The 20,590-nt window shown below is 46.9% G+C and overlaps 1 protein-coding gene and 1 non-coding gene across 3 annotated transcripts in view; both read right to left on the minus strand.

Annotated features, from left to right (window-relative positions):
* The window catches only part of HS1BP3 (HCLS1 binding protein 3), a 69,136-nt gene extending 55,045 nt beyond the window's left edge, over window positions 1-14,091 (minus strand). Inside the window, exons 1-2 of one of the 2 annotated variants that reach the window (XM_077291486.1) lie at window positions 13,757-14,091; window positions 8,158-8,323 (exon numbers count right to left, since the gene is read on the minus strand). In XM_077291486.1, the coding sequence (XP_077147601.1) occupies window positions 8,158-8,323; window positions 13,757-13,782 (192 nt within the window). In that variant the 5' untranslated portion in view covers window positions 13,783-14,091. The remainder of the gene's footprint in view (window positions 1-8,157; window positions 8,324-13,756) is intronic. The other variant, XM_077291487.1, reaches the window with a different exon arrangement.
* On the minus strand, window positions 14,012-14,093 carry TRNAS-AGA (transfer RNA serine (anticodon AGA)). The gene has a single exon. It is a non-coding gene; the product is annotated as a tRNA-Ser (tRNA).
* Between the last annotated feature and the right edge of the window lie 6,497 nt (window positions 14,094-20,590).

Genomic DNA, 20,590 nt, shown 5'->3' on the forward strand with positions numbered 1-20,590 from the left:
CCCGGCAGCAGATGCGCCACATGTCTACAGGCAGAGGAAGCCGGTCACATTAAGGAGGTTTTCCCACGAACTAAAGTTCATTTTAAATATTGTCTGTGTCTGACTGTGTACTGAACATACCACATCTCCTGGGCAGGGGAGGAAGCAAAAGACAATACTGACATTACAGCAGGGGATCACAGCGGATACATTTTGTGAGGTAAAATCTTGTTTAAAAACAAAGACTTTACCTCAGAAAATGTATCCTCTGCGATCTCCTGCTGTAATGTCAGTATTACACAGGTCAAAGAAGAGATGACATGAGAGGAGAAGACAGCAGATGGGGGAGAGAGAAAGCACACAGGGGTGAGAGAGACAGAGCACAGGGGGAGAAGACAGCGCAAACGGGACAGCACATGAGGGGAGAACATAGCACAGGAAGGAGAGAGACAGCAGACAAGGGGGATAGCACATGGTCAAAGAAGAGAGCACAGATGGGAGAAGTCAGCACATGGGGAAAGAGAGAGTGGATAGGTGGGTGAGCACATGGGGGGAGAGATTCTCAGCACTGCAAAGCCTGACCCCATCGTGACATTACCGCCCTCCCAATGCGATAGCATCGGGCCTCCATCTAGTATATTATATATAGAGTCATTACAAACAGAGCGATCTATTTCAAATGTTTATTTCTGTTAATGTTGATGATTATGGCTTACAGCCAATGAAAACCCAAAAGTCATTATCTCAGGTCAGCAGTCTTCCCCATGATTATGGAGCTACTGAAACAGACAAAGGGACCATGTTACACACTTAGGAAGCCTTTGCAGGCGTTTTTTAGTTCATTATTCTAATTTACTGAGATAATGACTTTTGGGTTTTCATTGGCTGTAAGCCGTAATCATCAACATTACCAGAAATAAACACATGAAATAGATCACTCTGCAACGACTTTATATAATATATGAGGTTCACTTTTTGTATTGAAGAACTGAAATAAATTAACTTTTTGATGATATTCTAATTTTGTGAGAAGCAAATGTAGGTCACTGATGCAACTAATGATAGTGGCCAAAGCAGCAATATATAGTCGTAATATAAAGTCACAATATAAACCAGCAATAAAAAGCCATAATATACAAAGCCATAATATATAGTAATATATAAATTCACAATATAAAGTCGTAATACATAAATCTGTAATATAAAGCCACATTATAAAGTCCTAATATAAAGTCAGAATATATTAGTACTATGAAGCCAAAATAAGTTCACTTTACTCACCCTCCCCAGGTCCAGCACTCAGTCTGTGCGGCTGCTCCCTGTGTCTGTCATCGTCTGCAGCAGCCAATCAGTGAGCTCCGCGGCTCGGTGCAGCTCATGCAGTCAACTCGGGCAGAACCATGGAGCTCCCTGATTGGCTGCAGCGCTGTCAACGTCACTTTAGCACTGTAGATAATAACAGATATCAGGATCAGCAGTGTGGAACCAGCATCGGACCTGGGGAGAGGGAGCAAGGCGTGGATTTTTTTCAATTTTTTTTTAAACAACTTGCAGGGGTTTTCGTTACTGGATTATCTCTTTAGGGGGTCCCAAGCTTCTAATGACTGCGTGCGTGTGGCGGAAGGGTGTCTGGGACATGGCACTCATCAGTGTGCAGTCCCATGGGTATTATTGGGGCTTTTTAATTGTTTTTACACGTTTGGTCCTATTGGTGCTGTTTTGTGTTGTAATCTGATTATTCCTTTAGCACAAAAATCATAAAATCTTTGAAAAAAAAAAAACAAAACAGTAAATTGCAGTTATAGAACCACAAGGAGTTAATGACAGGAATCCCAGACACCAGAATACTATATAGAAGTGTTAGGATGCCCTCTAGTGGACAACTATGAGATGACAAGCAGTAGTTGTCAAATTCTGAAAATAACACTTTCTGCAAGGAAATGATGGTTGTTCCTATCTAAGGACAATTTGGGGGTACTTGTGGGATAAAAATAATTTTTGCAACTGAGTTTTATTAACTACTTTGGCTTTTACAGGCTCTTTATTTCCCGGCAAATTCAACTTCGATGTGATCTGTCGTCATAAATCAGCTGGAATAATCTTTAAAAAATAAAAAAACACAAAGGTCATACAGTCTCCCATTAAACAAGCTCACTGACAGATTCTCAGTTAACTCAGCAATAGGTAATGCAACACCAAGGCTATAGAAGGCAAAGGCAATTTTTTAATGAAACGCAATAACAAAATAGATTTTTAGCCATAAATACATGCATATATGTAAGAAAAAGAAGAAAAATGGTCCGCTTAAAAACGGACATCCCCTTTAAAAAAAAAAAAAAAAAAAGAGATGGAGACCCTCTACACCGCCAAGAAGCTCAGTTACAAAGAATATCACTTACTCTGGCGCCTCAATAATAAATAATAAATAATAAAATAAAAAAATAAATTATGGATTTTTTGGATCTGTTATCTATTTAGGGGTTTTCCAGTTTTGGAAAACCTGTTTTCAAGTTCATTTAAAAAAAACAAAAAACAAATAACTTTACCGAGTCTCCTCTGCAACTGCCTGCTGCGTGCTTCTTTGATCGTCTGCAGCGTTGATTTCACGTCGAAAGTGCTGCAGCTAATAACAGAGCTCAGCGGCTCTGCTCGAGCAGGCGGCACAAATGCTCAGAGGTCACTGACTAGACTCAGCGATCTGGGGATGACATCAGCGCTGCAGACTAAAATAAAGTGGACCCGGGGAGGGTGAATAAGGCACTGTTTTTTTATTTATTATAAATAAACTACACCCGGAAGACAGGGCTTTTCTGAAACTGGAAATCCCCCTTTAAAATCCAGATTTAGCCTGTGATCACGGGAGTCTGAGCGTGGCTTACAGATGCGTTTGCCTTTTATCTTTTCACATATTTTACTTGGAACTCTTCGTTTCTCACACGACACATGCAATAAACTATCATGACATGTTGCAGTTCACAGTACGACCACTAGGTGTCCACACGCAGATACTAACATCACAAACATCTCCCAGCAGAGCGCTGCAAAATCAAGTTTGCTATTATTTTTTTTTTTTAATTTTGTGATCTCAGAGCAAGTAAAGTAAGAAACCCTATGTCTGTGTTCTCCTAGAGCATGGATGTCTCTGCATAGTAAAGCAATCACCATACAGCACATACCCTGCGGCTCAGTCCGTATAGTCTCCAGGACGCATGTTGCTTGTGGCCCTGTGAGTATCATGTGTGGCCTAAACGTGCTCCCATGGCTGCAGCGTCCCTGAACTTGTCTCACATCTGGGACGCCATTGGTCTCTAATTACACGGGAGCTGCCAGCAGCGGATCTTGATTAATTGCCCAAGATCATTCAATGGCAGAACATTCCTCAAACAGCCATTAAAGGGAACCCGTCAGCAGGATTGTGCTCAGTAACCTACAGACAGTGTCAGCTCGGTGGTGGATTAAAAAATCTTTTGGCCAAAACAAAACCTGATAACTATGCATGCAATCTGGTGATGAGAACTGTTAATGTGTCATTGGGGAAGACATAGTGCAGAAGTGGAGTTTTTGCAAGAGTGGGTGGTGGGACTGTGGAAGGTTCGAGGGGTGGAGCCTGTGCAGAGTCTTAAGGGGGCTAGAAAATTCCAGGTGGCAGCCCTTATTACAATGACTGATAAATCCTCTATATACAGTAGATAACACAGGATCCACCATTCACAATAGTGATGTCACAGCTCACCTCCTCCTCCTGTACAGTGACTGATAACACCTCTATATACAGTAGATAACACAGGATCCACCATTCACAATAGGTGATGTCACAGCTCACCTCCTCCTCCTGTACAATGACTGATAACACCTCTATATACAGTAGATAACACAGGATCCACCATTCACAATAGGTGATGTCACAGCTCACCTCCTCCTCCTCCTGTACAATGACTGATAACACCTCTATATACAGTAGATAACACAGGATCCACCATTCACAATACGTGATGTCACAGCTCACCTCCTCCTGTACAATGACTGATAACACCTCTATATACAGTAGATAACACAGGATCCACCATTCACAATAGATGATGTCACAGCTCACCTCCTCCTCCTCCTCCTCCTCCTCCTCCTGTACAATGACTGATAACACCTCTATATACAGTAGATAACACAGGATCCACCATTCACAATAGGTGATGTCACAGCTCACCTCCTCCTCCTCCTGTACAATGACTGATAACACCTCTATATACAGTAGATGACACAGGATCCACCATTCACAATAGATGATGTCACAGCTCACCTCCTCCTCCTCCTCCTCCTCCTCCTCCTGTACAATGACTGATAACACCTCTATATACAGTAGATACACAGGATCCACCATTCACAATAGATGATGTCACAGCTCACCTCCTCCTCCTCCTCCTCCTGTACAATGACTGATAACACCTCTATATACAGTAGATTACACAGGATCCACCATTCACAATAGGTGATGTCACAGCTCACCTCCTCCTCCTGTACAATGACTGATAACACCTCTATATACAGTGGATAATACAAATGCGCTTACTCGCCAGCTCACACTAGTGCCCCGTGTTGGCGACATTTCACGTCATTTTACTAAAAAGCTGCAAGTGCACATTTCTTCAGAGTACTCGCCTCGGCTGGCTTAGTAACTGCTCATTATTTTTTGGCAACCCTAAGCTTAAAATTAAAAAAAATGAAAACTGTATCAGGCGCGTTCCTGCCAGGAGCAGATACCATTAATCTAATTTTGTGTGTTCCAGTATCAGGCATGGCTTCACAGCTCTCCTGACCACACTGATGGAGATGGAGGGTCTGGAATCAATCTGCAGTCATTTGATTCTCCATCAAAATAATGAAACAAACGCCAATAACGGTAATATTATCCTAATTCAAAGAGCGGGTCGGGGCTACGCCATTTTTCATTTTATCCTCAGAGTTGAAAAGTTCAACATGTTGTCATTCAAGACAATAAAAAAAAAATAAAAAATCAGCGTATAAATGTGTTCTATGTAATTATTATTCTCCCCGCTGTAAAATCTACTTTCCCAAAAGTATAAATGAGACCTCATGCCTTGAGTATGTGCTCTCCCGGTGTTTCCGTACATAACTTAGCTATTTGTAACCTGCCAGAATTATGTCAGCCGCCATCTGGACCGTCGTCCCCAACGCGTTTTGCCTGGCATGTGTCCGATGACTTCACTTACAGACAGAAAAGCGTTACGCCATGTCAATATTCCCAAAATCTATATCCTCAAATACGCCGGCTCAGACTAAGCCAGATCTCCTCAGGGTCTTGAATGCCCCCAAACATACTCCCAATAGGCCAATAGTCCCACTTTTTTTTCCTCAAGTTCTTATAAAAGGTTTATTATGCAGAAAAGGGGTTTATCTGTAGCTAAAAGAACAATAAATCTATAAATGAAAGAAAAAACTGGACAGGAGATAATCTAATGTAAACAGGGAAAAAGGGGAGAGGCTCCTGCTGCAACTAATTGTCACACACAGGAGGAGGAGGAATAGAAAGGGGGGGTATGTAGTCGGTCTCCTGAGACACCAAGAGAAGATTCCTTTATCTATTGTTAAGTTTTAATTGTATTATGAAAATATTGGGTCAAAGAAAGGGAGAAAGTTAAGGGAGGAACCAGCAAGATTTTTTTTTTTAGAATTTTCTATGTTTAGAACAGGTGAGTAAAGTGAGGCACATAAGAAAGACACAAAACAGCGCCGTAAAATGACGTAGTTGCCGGCCTTATTTTATACAATGATGCAAAATCCTGTAAGCGCTGGTGCAATGTTAAATACTGCGGCCAGTCCACAGTCCAGCGTAAATACTGCAGCCAGTCCACAGTCCAGTGTAAAAGCTGCAGCCAGTCCACAGTCCAGCATAAAAGCTGCAGCAAGTCCACTGTCCAGCGTAAATGCTGCGGCCAGTCCACTGTCCAGCGTAAAAGCTGCAGCCAGTCCGCAGTCCAGCGTAAAAGCTGCAGCCAGTCCGCAGTCCAGCGTAAAAGCTGCAGCTAATCCACAGTTCAGTGTAGAAGCTGCAGCTAATCCACAGCCAAGTGTAATTCTGCAGCCAGTCCACAGTCCAGTGTAAAAGCTGCAGCCAGTCCACAGTCCAGTGTAAAGGCTGCAGCCAGTCCACAGTCCAGTGTAAAGGCTGCAGCCAGTCCACAGTCCAGTGTAAAGGCTGCAGCCAGTCCACAGTCCAGTGTAAAGGCTGCAGCCAGTCCACAGTCCAGTGTAAAGGCTGCAGCCAGTCCACAGTCCAGTGTAAAGGCTGCAGCCAGTCCACAGTCCAGTGTAAAGGCTGCAGCCAGTCCACAGTCCAGTGTAAAGGCTGCAGCCAGTCCACAGTCCAGTGTAAAGGCTGCAGCCAGTCCACAGTCCAGTGTAAAGGCTGCAGCCAGTCCACAGTCCAGTGTAAAGGCTGCAGCCAGTCCACAGTCCAGTGTAAAGGCTGCAGCCAGTCCACAGTCCAGTGTAAAGGCTGCAGCCAGTCCACAGTCCAGTGTAAAGGCTGCAGCCAGTCCACAGTCCAGTGTAAAGGCTGCAGCCAGTCCACAGTCCAGTGTAAAGGCTGCAGCCAGTCCACAGTCCAGTGTAAAGGCTGCAGCCAGTCCACAGTCCAGTGTAAAGGCTGCAGCCAGTCCACAGTCCAGTGTAAAGGCTGCAGCCAGTCCACAGTCCAGTGTAAAGGCTGCAGCCAGTCCACAGTCCAGTGTAAAGGCTGCAGCCAGTCCACAGTCCAGTGTAAAGGCTGCAGCCAGTCCACAGTCCAGTGTAAAGGCTGCAGCCAGTCCACAGTCCAGTGTAAAGGCTGCAGCCAGTCCACAGTCCAGTGTAAAGGCTGCAGCCAGTCCACAGTCCAGTGTAAAGGCTGCAGCCAGTCCACAGTCCAGTGTAAAGGCTGCAGCCAGTCCACAGTCCAGTGTAAAGGCTGCAGCCAGTCCACAGTCCAGTGTAAAGGCTGCAGCCAGTCCACAGTCCAGTGTAAAGGCTGCAGCCAGTCCACAGTCCAGTGTAAAGGCTGCAGCCAGTCCACAGTCCAGTGTAAAGGCTGCAGCCAGTCCACAGTCCAGTGTAAAGGCTGCAGCCAGTCCACAGTCCAGTGTAAAGGCTGCAGCCAGTCCACAGTCCAGTGTAAAGGCTGCAGCCAGTCCACAGTCCAGTGTAAAGGCTGCAGCCAGTCCACAGTCCAGTGTAAAGGCTGCAGCCAGTCCACAGTCCAGTGTAAAGGCTGCAGCCAGTCCACAGTCCAGTGTAAAGGCTGCAGCCAGTCCACAGTCCAGTGTAAAGGCTGCAGCCAGTCCACAGTCCAGTGTAAAGGCTGCAGCCAGTCCACAGTCCAGTGTAAAGGCTGCAGCCAGTCCACAGTCCAGTGTAAAGGCTGCAGCCAGTCCACAGTCCAGTGTAAAGGCTGCAGCCAGCCCACAGTCCAGTGTAAAGGCTGCAGCCAGTCCACAGTCCAGCGTGAAGGCTGCAGCCAGTCCACAGTCCAGCGTAAAGGCTGCAGCCAGTCCACAGTCCAGTGTGAAGGCTGCAGCCAGTCCACAGTCCAGTGTAAAGGCTGCAGCCAGTCAGTCCACATTTACACTACATAAAGACTAGATTGGCCTGCGAATTTCACCACACAACCGCAGATACTTTACAACAGAATCTGCATGTGTTACTGGTGTCTTTGCCACAGATTTCACCCTGTTTGTGGCAAAGTTGAGATCCACACTGAGATTTACACAAAAGAATTTCTAAAATCAGCACCACATAAATATTTCCATGTTAATCATTTTCTTATCTACTTTGCTTCCTGCATGCAAATCTGTGCGGAAAATCTGCAGCAAATATGCAATGTGAGCACGAGGCCTAAAAATAGTATCTAAAGTAGATCGAATATCGAATTAACCGACTCCACCAAACTACTCCAAAGCCAATAATCAATGCTTGGCGCACAGGTCCTCAGATGGGGGCATAATGGCAATGTCTACTGTGTGGATAAGAGTAGATTTGCTTTACATACCCCATCCATAAAGCTGGTTTGACTTTTGGACCCTCACCATGGAAAATGTATAACTTAATCAGAAGCTCTGATTTTAGGAATGGTCATGGATCAGCTCTACCTACTGTGCGTAACGAGCCCCATCAGTGCCGTGTACGTACCACAAACTGCACCACGTCTTCAGAGCTGTGTCTGGACGACTTGAAAGCAGGTAGGGAGGTGACCACCACAATCTGATATTCCACGTGTCCGGTCATCATCTTCCCACGGATCTCCTGGTATTCTGGGACCCACATGTCCAGAGCCGTGTGCACATTCTGAACCTGTCTGGATAAACGAGACCACCATTTATCAAGGGCTTATCAACGCTGAGAACACATGAACACCAGCGGCCTGGAGGACTGAGGGCATTGGCAGGTGGGTTGGTTGTGAGGGTATAATGTTCCCTCATGGGGATATATCATCTACAGCATCCTCCCGAGGGGCCTAACGATTGTCATGCGGGTACTGGGTAGACTACAGCTGATTACCCGGGCCCAGCGATATCCCTCAGACTAGGGAAAACCCTGTCTGTCCCTCTCCCAGAATTTACACTGATGGTGTGCTTGTCTGGGCCGCCAGGCCTGACCCTTACTCCTGTTGCTGTCCTATGCTGAAACCTCCACCCGCCACCCAGTGATTAGACCACACACCAACCCCTACAGAAAGCACAGACAGGGAAAACTAAAAACGCACCACGCCGCAGACACACAGGAAAAAACTAAAATGTGCACAGGGCAAAACAATACAAATATAGGAAGGAGGAATATCACAAAGGATAATACACCACCAGATACGATATTTCTTCTCCTAGACCACCACTCCAGACCGAGATCACCAGGCACAAGACACAAGCTATAATCGGCGACGCCCAAAGTCCAGAATGACTATTTAAAGGCCACGGGCGTGACCCAGCCTCCAACTCGATTACCAGCTAGATTAACCCCAGACAACCTGGATAAAGTCTAGCCGGCACCACAGAACGTATAGTGGACGAATGTGGAATTACCGCTGTCTGTCGGACGCCCTAGTGTGAATAGCGTCCGACATGACAACGATGCCCTGTTTTTCAATAATCCGATGGTCCAGTGCTCAGAAATCAAAGCTTTGAAACCATATGTAAATCGGCTTGGAAGTGCGCTGGGGGAGGTGGCAGAATGTATGCAGAGCTGTCGACACAATATCAGCGCCCTGACGACACGATATCAGTCCTCTGTCGACATGATATCAGTGCTGTTGACACCATGCGCAGCAGAAGAGACTTATTTCTGGACCCGGGGAGGGTGAGCAATATACAGTTTGATTTTTAAACAAACTGCAGTTGAGGGACAGGGGTTTTCCCAAAAACCCTTTAGTCTACGTTCACATTTGCGGTCTGCGCCGCAGCGTCGGGCGCCGCAGCGTCGCCGCATGCGTCATGCGCCCCTATATTTAACATGGGGGCGCATGGACATGCGTCGCACTTGCGTTTTGCGCCGCATGCGTCACTGCGGCGCACGCGTCCGGGCGCAGAGGACGCAGCAAGTTGCATTTTTGCTGCGTCCAAAATCAATGAAAAAAAGGACGCATGCGGCGCAAAAGGCAGCGTTGTGCATGCGTTTTGCTGCGTTTTTGTTTGCATTGTGCGTTGCGTCGCCGACGCTGCGGCGCACAACGCAAATGTGAACGTAGCCTTTACAGGGTGCTGTAGCTTCCTTGACCCAGTCCTCTGCTCACTTTGGCCTAGTTTTCCACTTCGGTCCTCATCTTCCAGTGCTGACATGAACAGATGGGACGATACTCGTCACCGACGTACGTTGCATCTCAGTTGACCAAGTGAAGCCAGGGACCGAAGTTAAGATCGATCTGAAGCGAGCAGAGGACCAAGAGGGGAGCAGCGGTAGAAGGACAGGTCAGGGAGTACAGAGAAGTACAGTATACCTTTATTTTTTTTCTTTAATACTTTCCCCGTTCTTATAAGAATCAAAACCTGAAAAATATGGAATCCAAATGTCTTGGGGTGGGGGGGGAATCTGTTACTAGGATCAGTACCTTTATTTTTCATAGTAAAGTCATTCTGATAGGTTCTCATTAAATGCAACACATTGCAAATCATCCTATAAAGTGGCCTACAGCGGCCATCTCACCAGCTATAGTTAAGCGAGAAAGGACAAAAATAAAATTCTCCATTAGAACAACTGGACATTTGAACAAGAACATGAAATTTAACTAATGCTTGGAATCTGTGTACCAGAATTGGAGAAAATTAAATTCAGGAGGTAATTTGATTTTTAGCATTAAACAACATTATTTTGTTGGATTTGGCCACGTTTCCTCTCACACTGGCCATCTCCTGTACCGGCGATCATCAGCTACGCAGACCTCCGGGCGATACAACACGATGACAGAAGATGCCGTGTAACGCCGCAACCACTGGACCCACACCAAGAAGCGTAGGACATTGGAGATGGCCGCAAGGTAACACAACCCATGAGGAAACCACTTGAGATTCGCAGTAATGATTTCTCCCCTGCTGAGGCCATTATTTTTGATTAGGCCCCTTGTACACAACCAAATGTGTTTCATACGAACAGAGGAACGTCTGAATTTTTCCGTTAACCCTACGACATACTGGAACTGGTGATGCCACTAAATAAAAAAAAATAATCAGCGGTGAATTATCCGGTAGCTTTTGCCGCCTGGAAGTCTCAATAATAGAAATTAGATTTAGATAAGACATGGAGTACACCTCTCTCCCCGATAATTGGCTTTCTGCTTTGTCAGGGGGGCGGTGTGCTTCCAAAGACTGACATTTTGGACCAGCGGCATAGTTTCGTCGGTGGTCTGAACCGTTGGTAGCAGAAGTAGCTTTGCCTTTGCGGCGAGACAAAAAGGCAATGACACTTTGGCTGACCAGATCCAGTAATTTGAAAAGATTCAGAGCCCTGCAAGTCTGCTCTAAAGTAGGGCCGGCCTGAACGTATAGGCGAACTAGGCGGCCTAGGGCGCCGACCCTAAGGGGGAGCCAGAGAAAAAATAGAAAATTTTTTTCAAAAGGCGAAAGGTGTATGGAGCGGAGCCGTGTGTGTATGAGGTGTACGGAGTGGAGCCGTGTGTATGAGGTGTACGGAGCGGAGTCGTGTGTGTACAAGGTGTATGGAGCGGAGCTAAATGTGTACGAGGTGTACGGAGCGGAGCCGCGTGTGTACGAGGTGTATGGAGCGGAGCGCGTGTGTACGGAGCGCAGCCGTGTGTGTAGAAGTAGCTATGTGTGGCCATTATACGGTACGAAGTATCATGTGCGGCCAATATACAGTATGGAGCATCATGTGTTGTCATTATACAGTATGGAGCATCATGTGTGGCCATTATACAGTATGGAGCATCATGTGTGGCCATTATACAGTATGGAGCATCCTGTGTGGCCATTATACAGTATGGAGCATCATGTGTGGCCATTATACAGTATGGAGCATCATGTGTGGCCATTATACAGTATGGAGCACTGTGTGGCCATATTTTTTTGTTTATAATTATTCTTTATGAAACAGTGTGATCAGCAGCGCTAAATGGGTGTGGTTGGGACGTGGATATGGGTGTGGCTAGTAATGAATGGGTGTGGTCAAAGGCGTGGCACCGCAAACTTTGTCCCTCTTTCCCATCTTCAAAAGTTGGGAGGTATGTTAAAAGTAGTAGGGGCGCAACAAAATAGTTTCACCTAGGGCGCCGTAATCTCTCGGGCCGGCCCTGCTCTAAAGTATAGAGCATGCTCGTGCTGCGTGCTCCTAAGGCTACTTTCACATTTCCGTCGGTACGGGGCTGTCGCCATGCGTCGGCCCGACGTCCCGACGGACGTTGTGAAATTGTGTGCCGACGTGGGCAGCGGATGCAGTTTTTCAACGCATCTGCTGTCCATTCTCAAGTCCGGGGAGGAGGGGGCGGAGTTCCGGCCACGCATGCGCGGTCGGAAATGGCGGATCAGACGGACGAAGAAATGTTCCCTTGAACGTTTTTTCATGCCAACGGTCCGCCACATCTCGACGGATCCAGTGCACGACGGACGCGACGTGTGGACATGTGTCGCAATCTGTCGGCAATACAAGCCTATGGGCAAAAACCGGATCCTGCGGGCACATTTGCAGGATCCGTTTTTTGCCCAAAACGACAGATTGCGACGTACGTCACACGATGCAAGTGTGAAAGAAGCCTAAGACAGCAGGGTAACAGGTAATCTAGGCAATGAGCTGCACACTATAAAATTAAAAATCCCTCCATCCTTTCAAGAGAATAGAGGAGTCATTTACACGGTTGCTTTTCAAAACAAACAAATAATTGCTTTAATCACCCTCCCCTGGTCCAGTGCAGAGTCTCCTCTGCTTCCCCTAAGTCACTGACAGTTCGGAGGCCAATTGGTGAGCTCTGACCAAGTTGATAACACAAGTCGCTGAGCTCACTGATTGTCTGTCATTGTCGCGGTGGGCAATGAGAAGAGTGCCGAAGAACTAGCGCTGGACCCAAGAAGGGGGAGTAAAGCTGAGGTTTTTTTTTGCAAACAAACTGCAGCCAAGGGATGCAGAAAACCCCTAAGCATGGTGCACGCAGTCAGTACTTTTGGTGCAAAACATTACTTAATTTGTGCCAGAATTTTAACAGGCGCAAGAACCCAAGTAAATGAGGTACCGTGTCTTTATAGACCATAATCTCTGCACAGGGGACTAAAAAATGGGGTAACAAAAATGGGCCCTGATGAAAGTGCCGCGTCGTGGTTGCATGCTGTAGGTAATAATAAATGTGCGATCACCAGAATCCCAAAAATAGGGGAGGGGGGTCTTAAAGTCCTCTCCCTTGTAAATTGAGCGATGGTGTGCATGTGTGACCTCGGCTCCATTCACTTCCATGGGTTGATGGACGGGCTGTCTTGGTACGATAGTGAGAGCGCTGCTCGTGCAGATTTTCGGGGGGTACGGATGCAGACTGGTGGCGAGAGGGCGACGGTGGAAAAGTGCCGGGATGTCCGCACCCTGTTTCAGACGTCCATGACGCAGCCACATTGTAAAACGTATGCAGTTATTTTACTTCCTTTTTTTTATGCGTTTTCATTCTTTAAGGGTGAAACATTTTTTAACATATTCACGTCATAGTTTTTTTATTTTCAGGTACAGTTTAATCTCCATCAGAACAAGCTACTAAAAAAAAAAACAACCTGATGCACTATAAAGATGGCGCAGTTGCCCCTAGCAACCAATAAAGTTGTATTTTTAAAACCAAAGAGTCTCTCATAAATGAATTGGGGGAATTTGATAGGTTGCTAAGGGCAACAGCGCCACTTTTATGATACAACTGATTCTTCTAAAACCACAATAAAGTAGGTAACGGTGTAATATATGCACTGGGATTGTTGCCTATAGCAACAACAGTCTAGTTTTCTGTCTGAAAGTGAAAGAAGCTACCTGATTGGCTACTATGGGGACTGAGCTGTATAGACCCCTTCAACGGCCAATCAGAATTCAGATTACGTGTTTAAAAATGAAAGGTGTAATTTGAATGGTCGCCCAATCAGAAATTACCTTCCATTTGCTCAGGACGCGTTAAGCGATGAAAGGCGTGATTTGATTGGTTGCTATGGGCAACTCGTTTCTAGACTAGGCCTTAGTATACAGTCGCCCCTTATAAGATGCTCGGTAACCCCCGTATAAACAGATAAAACCTGCTTCCTGGCGGTGATAGGAGCTGTGCACTGACCTGGATGTGAGCACCGGAGCGGCCATGGCGGGAAGAGGAGGCGGCTCTGTGGAGTCCCAATCACGGGACAGGATACTACACAGGGCAGCGCACGTCCCACGTTAATGTCTCACAGCTGTGGGAGCAGTAGTATTACAATGGAGGAGTAACCGGGTTCTGTGTCACTGGGAGGCGCCGTGCGGGGATTACATAGGAAGCATAGGTGATTTCAGCGATACAACAAAAAAAGAAAGAAAAAAAAAAAAAATAATTCTCCGTAGTCGGCAGGATTCGAACCTGCGCGGGGAGACCCCAATGGATTTCTAGTCCATCGCCTTAACCACTCGGCCACGACTACTGAGTGATGTAAGTGGTGCTGGGCTGAGCCCATATACGTCACCAGGAGGCGGCGCTGCAGCACACAGCTTTTACCTTGCAATGCGCTGTATGGAGAAGGAGGCTTAAAGGGGTAGTACGGAATTAAAGGGATTGGTCATAAATTCCTAGGACCCCCACTGGGAAAGGAGATGATGATCATGATCACAGAGCACCAGTCCATTCCCATGGGATTTTCAGGATCAGTGAGGGGGGTCGCAGAGGTCGGACCCCAATAATCAGTAAGTTCTCTATTTGTCCGAGGCCTTGGCTTTATTTTTGTCGGACGGTTATAGATGACTAGATTGTGGCCCGATTCTAATGCATCGGGTATTCTAGAATATGCATGTCCCCGTAGTATATGGTCAATGATGATTCCAGAATTCACGGCAGACTGTGCCCGTCGCTGATTGGTCGAGGCAACCTTTATGACATCATCGTCGCCATGGCAACCATTATGACATCTACGTCGATACTGTGCCCGTCGCTGATTGGTCGAGGCCCAGGCGGCCTCGACCAATCAGAGACGCGGGATTTCCAGGACAGACAGAAAAACCCTTAGACAATTATATATAGAGATAGATATATGTACCGTATGTGTGTGGAAGGTCTTTTTACATTTCTTTTTTTTTTGGTCCCCATAGGGGACTCGAACGATGGAACAATTGATGACTTGGGTGTAAGGGCCAGTGGCCCGTGAGTCAGGGGGACCCTCTGCCAGTCCCAGCTCTGCCCCCCTCCTCCGCATCACACATTCCACTAAGGCCGGCGTCACACTGGCGAGTTTTATGGACGTATGAGAGAAAATACGGATTGCACACGGTACAATGATTCTCTATGGCCCAGCTCCTATCTGCCGTATTTTACGGATCCGTATTCTACGGTCTTGTACGGCCGTAGAAAATCGCAGCATGCTGCGTTTGTCAGCGTATTGTGCAAAAAATCCGCCAATGAAAGTCAATGGGGGTGAGAAAAATACGGATTCCACACGGACCAGCAGTGTGACTTGCGAGAAATACCACCTTGACGATGGTTGATGGGCTCACACTATTTGATTAAATCAAATTCTGTGCTAAGCGTCTCTCAAATATTTTCCTAATGTTCAAAAGCCATTTTGCTATTCATATTTCATGTATTTCATATTAGACGTGCTTTGGCACGATAGAATGCAACCTTTTTTGTATATTTGTGTATGGAGGTAGCTGCTCCTGGTATGCACCTATTCACACTAGTTTGGATGTGCCAGTCTTTTTCTGTCATTGCGAGAAATACGCAGCGGTGTTCTCTAGAAAAGCCGGCAATTCAGTGCGGTGTACAGTAACATCACACTGACAGGATAGAATAGGTAGAATAAACGTGTACACATAGAATAGGTATGTATATATATATACATATATGTCAGTGAGACACACACACACATATATATATATATGTATATATACTTATATTTAATGCAGCGCTAGATAGCAGAAAAGCCGGTAATTCAATTGCCGGCTTTTCCTATCTCCTTCACAAACCCGACAGGATATGAGACATGGTTTACATACAGTAAACCATATCATATCCCTTCATTTATTACATATTCCTCTTCACTAATGTAACAAGTGTCTCTGTGTCAAATTTGGGGGCTCTAGCTATTAAATTAAAGGATTAAATCCCGGAAAACATTGGCGTGGGCTCCCGCGCAATTTTCTCCGCCAGAGTGGGAAAGCCAGTGACTGACGGCAGATATTAGTAGCCTAGAGAGGGTCCATGGTTATTGGCCCCCCCTGGCTACAAACATCTGCCCCCAGCCACCCCAGAAAAGGCACATCTGTAAGATGCGCCTATTCTGGCACTTAGCCACTCTCTTCCCACTCCCGCGGCCACCCAGTCATCCGGCGACTGGCTGCTGGGCCTCCCCATGGGCAGCTCTGCGAAGGTCAGTCCCCTCGGCAACGACGGATCCGGGTCCGTCTCTGGTGATGAGGCCCCACGCCGGGCCGGAATGTCCCCACGTGGCTGCCTGGGAGTCGCCATGTTCGTCCCCTCCTCTGGGTCTTTTTCCCGCGCTCTCTTCCGAGGGCGGCCCCGTCTCTCAGGCCTCCGCCCCCCTTGGAGGATCAGGAGGCGGATCTCAGCTGCTGACGGACACGTCCTCAGGATACAGAGATATTTAGACTGGGCGGCCATTGTTCTTCGCGCTTCTCAGTTTGTTCACGCCCACAACTCCACACCATTCTTCTTCTCCTGCGCTCCTCGTGGCGCTGTAATGGCGGTGGTTTTGGCGGGAATTTTTTTTGGCGGCAAATGGCAATACACAGTCTTGGCAATAAATCACAGTTCCACTACAGTTCTGGCACAGTTCTTAGGCGCACATGACCTGATTTTTCAGGCTTAGTAGATCCTGTTCGTGACGCCAAAGTTGGATCGCCCCCAGGCGCAGGGCAGTGGGGTACTCGGTACCGGGTCCCTTCTGTCTCGGTTCTGGGGATGTCACAGTGGCCTGACCCAGTCCGTGGCCCTGCTAAGGGGCGCCCAATTAAAGGGGTGATGAGTTTGTCAAGTGTTTGACACGCTGCTAGGGGTCCACTGGGGTGATGTTATGGCAGCTAGATGGAATACCTTCCCACAGGTGAAGTATGTCCCCAGGGCTTCCCAGTAAGGCAGATGATGATGGTGTAGGTCGCAGTAAATAACGAGGACACAGGGTTGCAGTCTCTTTACCTTTTACTGTAGACTTCAGCGTCCACAATCCAGAGCACTGCTAACAGGGCTGGCAGAATCCGGCCGGTCCGAAGGCACATCCAGAGTTCCCTTTGCAGGTGGAAATCAGTAGCCTTCCTACTAGCGCCTGTGTGTTGTAGTACTTCCCTGCTGAGCACCACGGGATAGTCCTCACAACTGTCGTGTATGTTTCTGATATTCTCTCTCTGTCCCCCAGATGGTATGGATAGGACGACCCGTATGACGGGGTAGGCCTGGAGCTATTTTATAGGGACCCTAGAGACGCCCCTCTCCCACAATTTGCCTCCTTTGTCTTCATTAGGTTAAAGGTTAGGCAGCCAACTTGGAATTCACTGCCCTGCCGTAGTTCAGAGTAATGCGTAGAGCCTATTACTCCCTCGGCGTTCCGGCCGCCGGCTACGCGCCTTAGAAGGATGTTGCCGATCTTAAGGCAGACCCTCCACCCAGGATTATCTCCTTGTGCTGTGATCTCGTTTCTCACTTCTCCACAATATACTCCGCTTCTTGTCCTCTCTTAGGATGCTGCCGCAATGAGGTGCAGGCGCAGCTCCGTAACGTTCTATCTCTCGCTCAGTCTCTGCCAGGATCCCACCCCTGACAGGGACCTCTGTCTGCAGCTCAGATGTTCCTCCTTCTCCCCCTGTCTGCCTGACAGGTCTTCTCTGGGTCGAACCCAGGTAGCTTTCTCACTAACTTCCTATCCAACCCTCAGTTTTACCCGAGTGTGAGGAGTGGCCTAATACATAGAACCTTTTGCTCCCCCTGGTGGCCGGAGTGTGAAGTGTAGTGTGTGACTGTGATACCTGGTCAGGTGAACTCCTTTAGTGCCATCAGACGTACCATCACTCCCCCTGGTGGAGGAGCGACAATACTGCAACGACCAGGACTCTGGGGCACTGCACTGTGACATCACCTATTGTGTATGGTGGATCCTGTGTTATCTACTGTATATAGAGGTGTTATCAGTCATTGTACAGGAGGAGGAGGAGAGCTGTGACATCACCTATTGTGAATGGTGGATCCTGTGTTATCTACTGTATATAGAGGTGTTATCAGTCATTGTACAGGAGGAGGTGAGCTGTGATAGCACCTATTGTGAATGGTGGATCCTGTGTTATCTACTGTATATAGAGGTGTTATCAGTCATTGTACAGGAGGAGGAGGTGAGCTGTGACATCACCTATTGTGAATGGTGGATCCTGTGTTATCTACTGTTTATAGAGGTGTTATCAGTCATTGTACAGGAGGAGGAGGTGAGCTGTGACATCACCTATTGTGAGTGGTGGATCCTGTGTTATCTACTGTATATAGAGGTGTTATCAGTCATTGTACAGGAGGAGGAGGTGAGCTGTGACATCACCTATTGTGAATGGTGGATCCTGTGTTATCTACTGTTTATAGAGGTGTTATCAGTCATTGTACAGGAGGAGGAGGTGAGCTGTGACATCACTTATTGTGTATGGTGGATCCTGTGTTATCTACTGTATATAGAGGTGTTATCAGTCATTATACAGGAGGAGGAGGTGAGCTGTGACATCACCTATTGTGAATGGTGGATCCTGTGTTATCTACTGTATATAGAGGTGTTATCAGTCATTGTACAGGAGGAGGAGGTGAGCTGTGACATCACCTATTGTGAATGGTGGATCCTGTGTTATCTACTGTTTATAGAGGTGTTATCAGTCATTGTACAGGAGGAGGAGGTGAGCTGTGACATCACCTATTGTGAATGGTGGATCCTGTGTTATCTACTGTATATAGAGGTGTTATCAGTCATTATACAGGAGGAGGAGGTGAGCTGTAACATCACCTATTGTGAATGGTGGATCCTGTGTTACCTACTGTATATAGAGGTGTTATCAGTCATTATACAGGAGGAGGAGGAGAGGAGCTGTGACATCACCTATTGTTGCAATTGACCTTTGAGTCTTTATGCCTTTTATGACAAGTTGTGAACACATCAGTGCAAATAATACAACGATTTTTATTTTATCGACCAGTAAACTCCCAAGTACATTTCCCATATATCTTTTCTCCAGCTCTTTATCCAGTACTGTTCCTGCCCAGCCCTGTGCGCTCCGTCCCCTACAAGATCCACCTAAACCTTCGTAGTTCTTCACACACGTGCTCTCCAAAGAGATGGAGCGTTACCGCCAGCTCATGGATGTCTTACCGTTGGGGATGGCACATACATTGGAGGTGGATTGAGGCCGGGGAAAATCTACAGTAGATGGAAGTACGGCCAGAGATCTAGCTAGTAACGGGAAGAAATCCAACAAGGACACAAGACTAGACGCAGAATTGCCAAACCCTTAGGATTGTCTTAAGTGACAATGAAATGGGAAAAATCAATTGATGACAAGTGGTTGGTTGTAGAAAAGATGATGTGTGATGGCTGAAATCTCTGAGCCTGAGTGCTACTAAATGAGCCCAATGCCAGGGGCAGCTGCCCTTATATCGTGGAGGGACAGGTGACATGTCAGTAGTTGGGATACCCCTCTAATATCGGGTGATTTCTCTTGTACATTTCCCTAAGCTTGTGCTGTAGTCTTAATCCATATTTATAGTGCTAGATGGAGCGGCTGGCACTGGCACCTGGTCTAACCTCCAGCAGAAATGTTATTTCTTTGGCATAAGAAAAGATGGAGCCGCGAGATCAGAGCCGGAGCAACTACCGTGCAGACGTTCTGTTTAGCTTGGCTACCGTGCTCGACCTTCATGGTCTGGCAGTGCCCGGCTACACCTGCAGCCTCCCTGGCATCCTCGTATGTGTGACAGAGTGAAAAAAGTGTCTGCCTGACTCAGACAAACCCCGTGTAAACATTCCATTTATTTTAATAAAACCCCCGACGCCTCCATGTTTATTCTGGTAAGTCTTGACTGAACAGATGCTCAGGACCAAAAACCTCTGCACCTGTGCCCACAGGATGGGAACAGTGATCGTCCACAGCAATGCGAAAAACACCCCGAAGACAAGGCCTGCCGCCCAAAATAGCCTGCGATGTTTACCCTCCTGCCTGAGTCACAGAGAGAAGACAGAGCAGCGGGTGCGCTGTGGGTTAAAAAATAGCCTGGGCAGACACCCACCATTACTGTAGACATAAGGCTTATGTTTAACTATTCATATCCAGAAAAGTCCTTACGTTTCAAGGGTCGTTTTGTACTGGAAATATCTGTTCCACAGGGTAAATGCTGGGAATAAACAGCGATGTCTGCCATATCCCCACATAGGTACTAGAAAGGCCGAACTCATGGGGCCCCTGAGTAGGACTGGCCCCATTCCCTTTTCCCTTGGGTTGTGTAGAAGGTAACATTGCCTATTTCCCTGGGCACTTGCCCAGAGCTCCTATTCCTGAGGTAATTCCACAAAGACTACCATACACATTAGATGGCTGTCGGCCGAGATTCTACATTCACAGACACCCATCTCAGCCGACTCTGCCTTACACAGGAATGTGGGAACCTTTTGGTCACATCAAGGAAGCAGAACTTGATTAACAGTACGTTCAGATGATACCAGGCACATTGCATTACAAATACATCTCCTCTAGTTGACAGAGGTACTATAATTATGGTTTCTTTTGGCGGTTACTTGAGACTAACATTACAGCTACATGACATAAACTTCATGGTCCCTTCATTCTTCCTAAACGTTCCTGTTGACTATGACACAGCTTCAGTGCATGACCAAGTGCCCTTAGTAAGCCCAACAATTCATCCCTCAAATCCAGTCTGCTCTCACCTCAGTCCCAC

Source organism: Ranitomeya variabilis, chromosome 2 (genome assembly GCF_051348905.1).
Source record: "Ranitomeya variabilis isolate aRanVar5 chromosome 2, aRanVar5.hap1, whole genome shotgun sequence".
NCBI lineage: Eukaryota > Metazoa > Chordata > Amphibia > Anura > Dendrobatidae > Ranitomeya > Ranitomeya variabilis.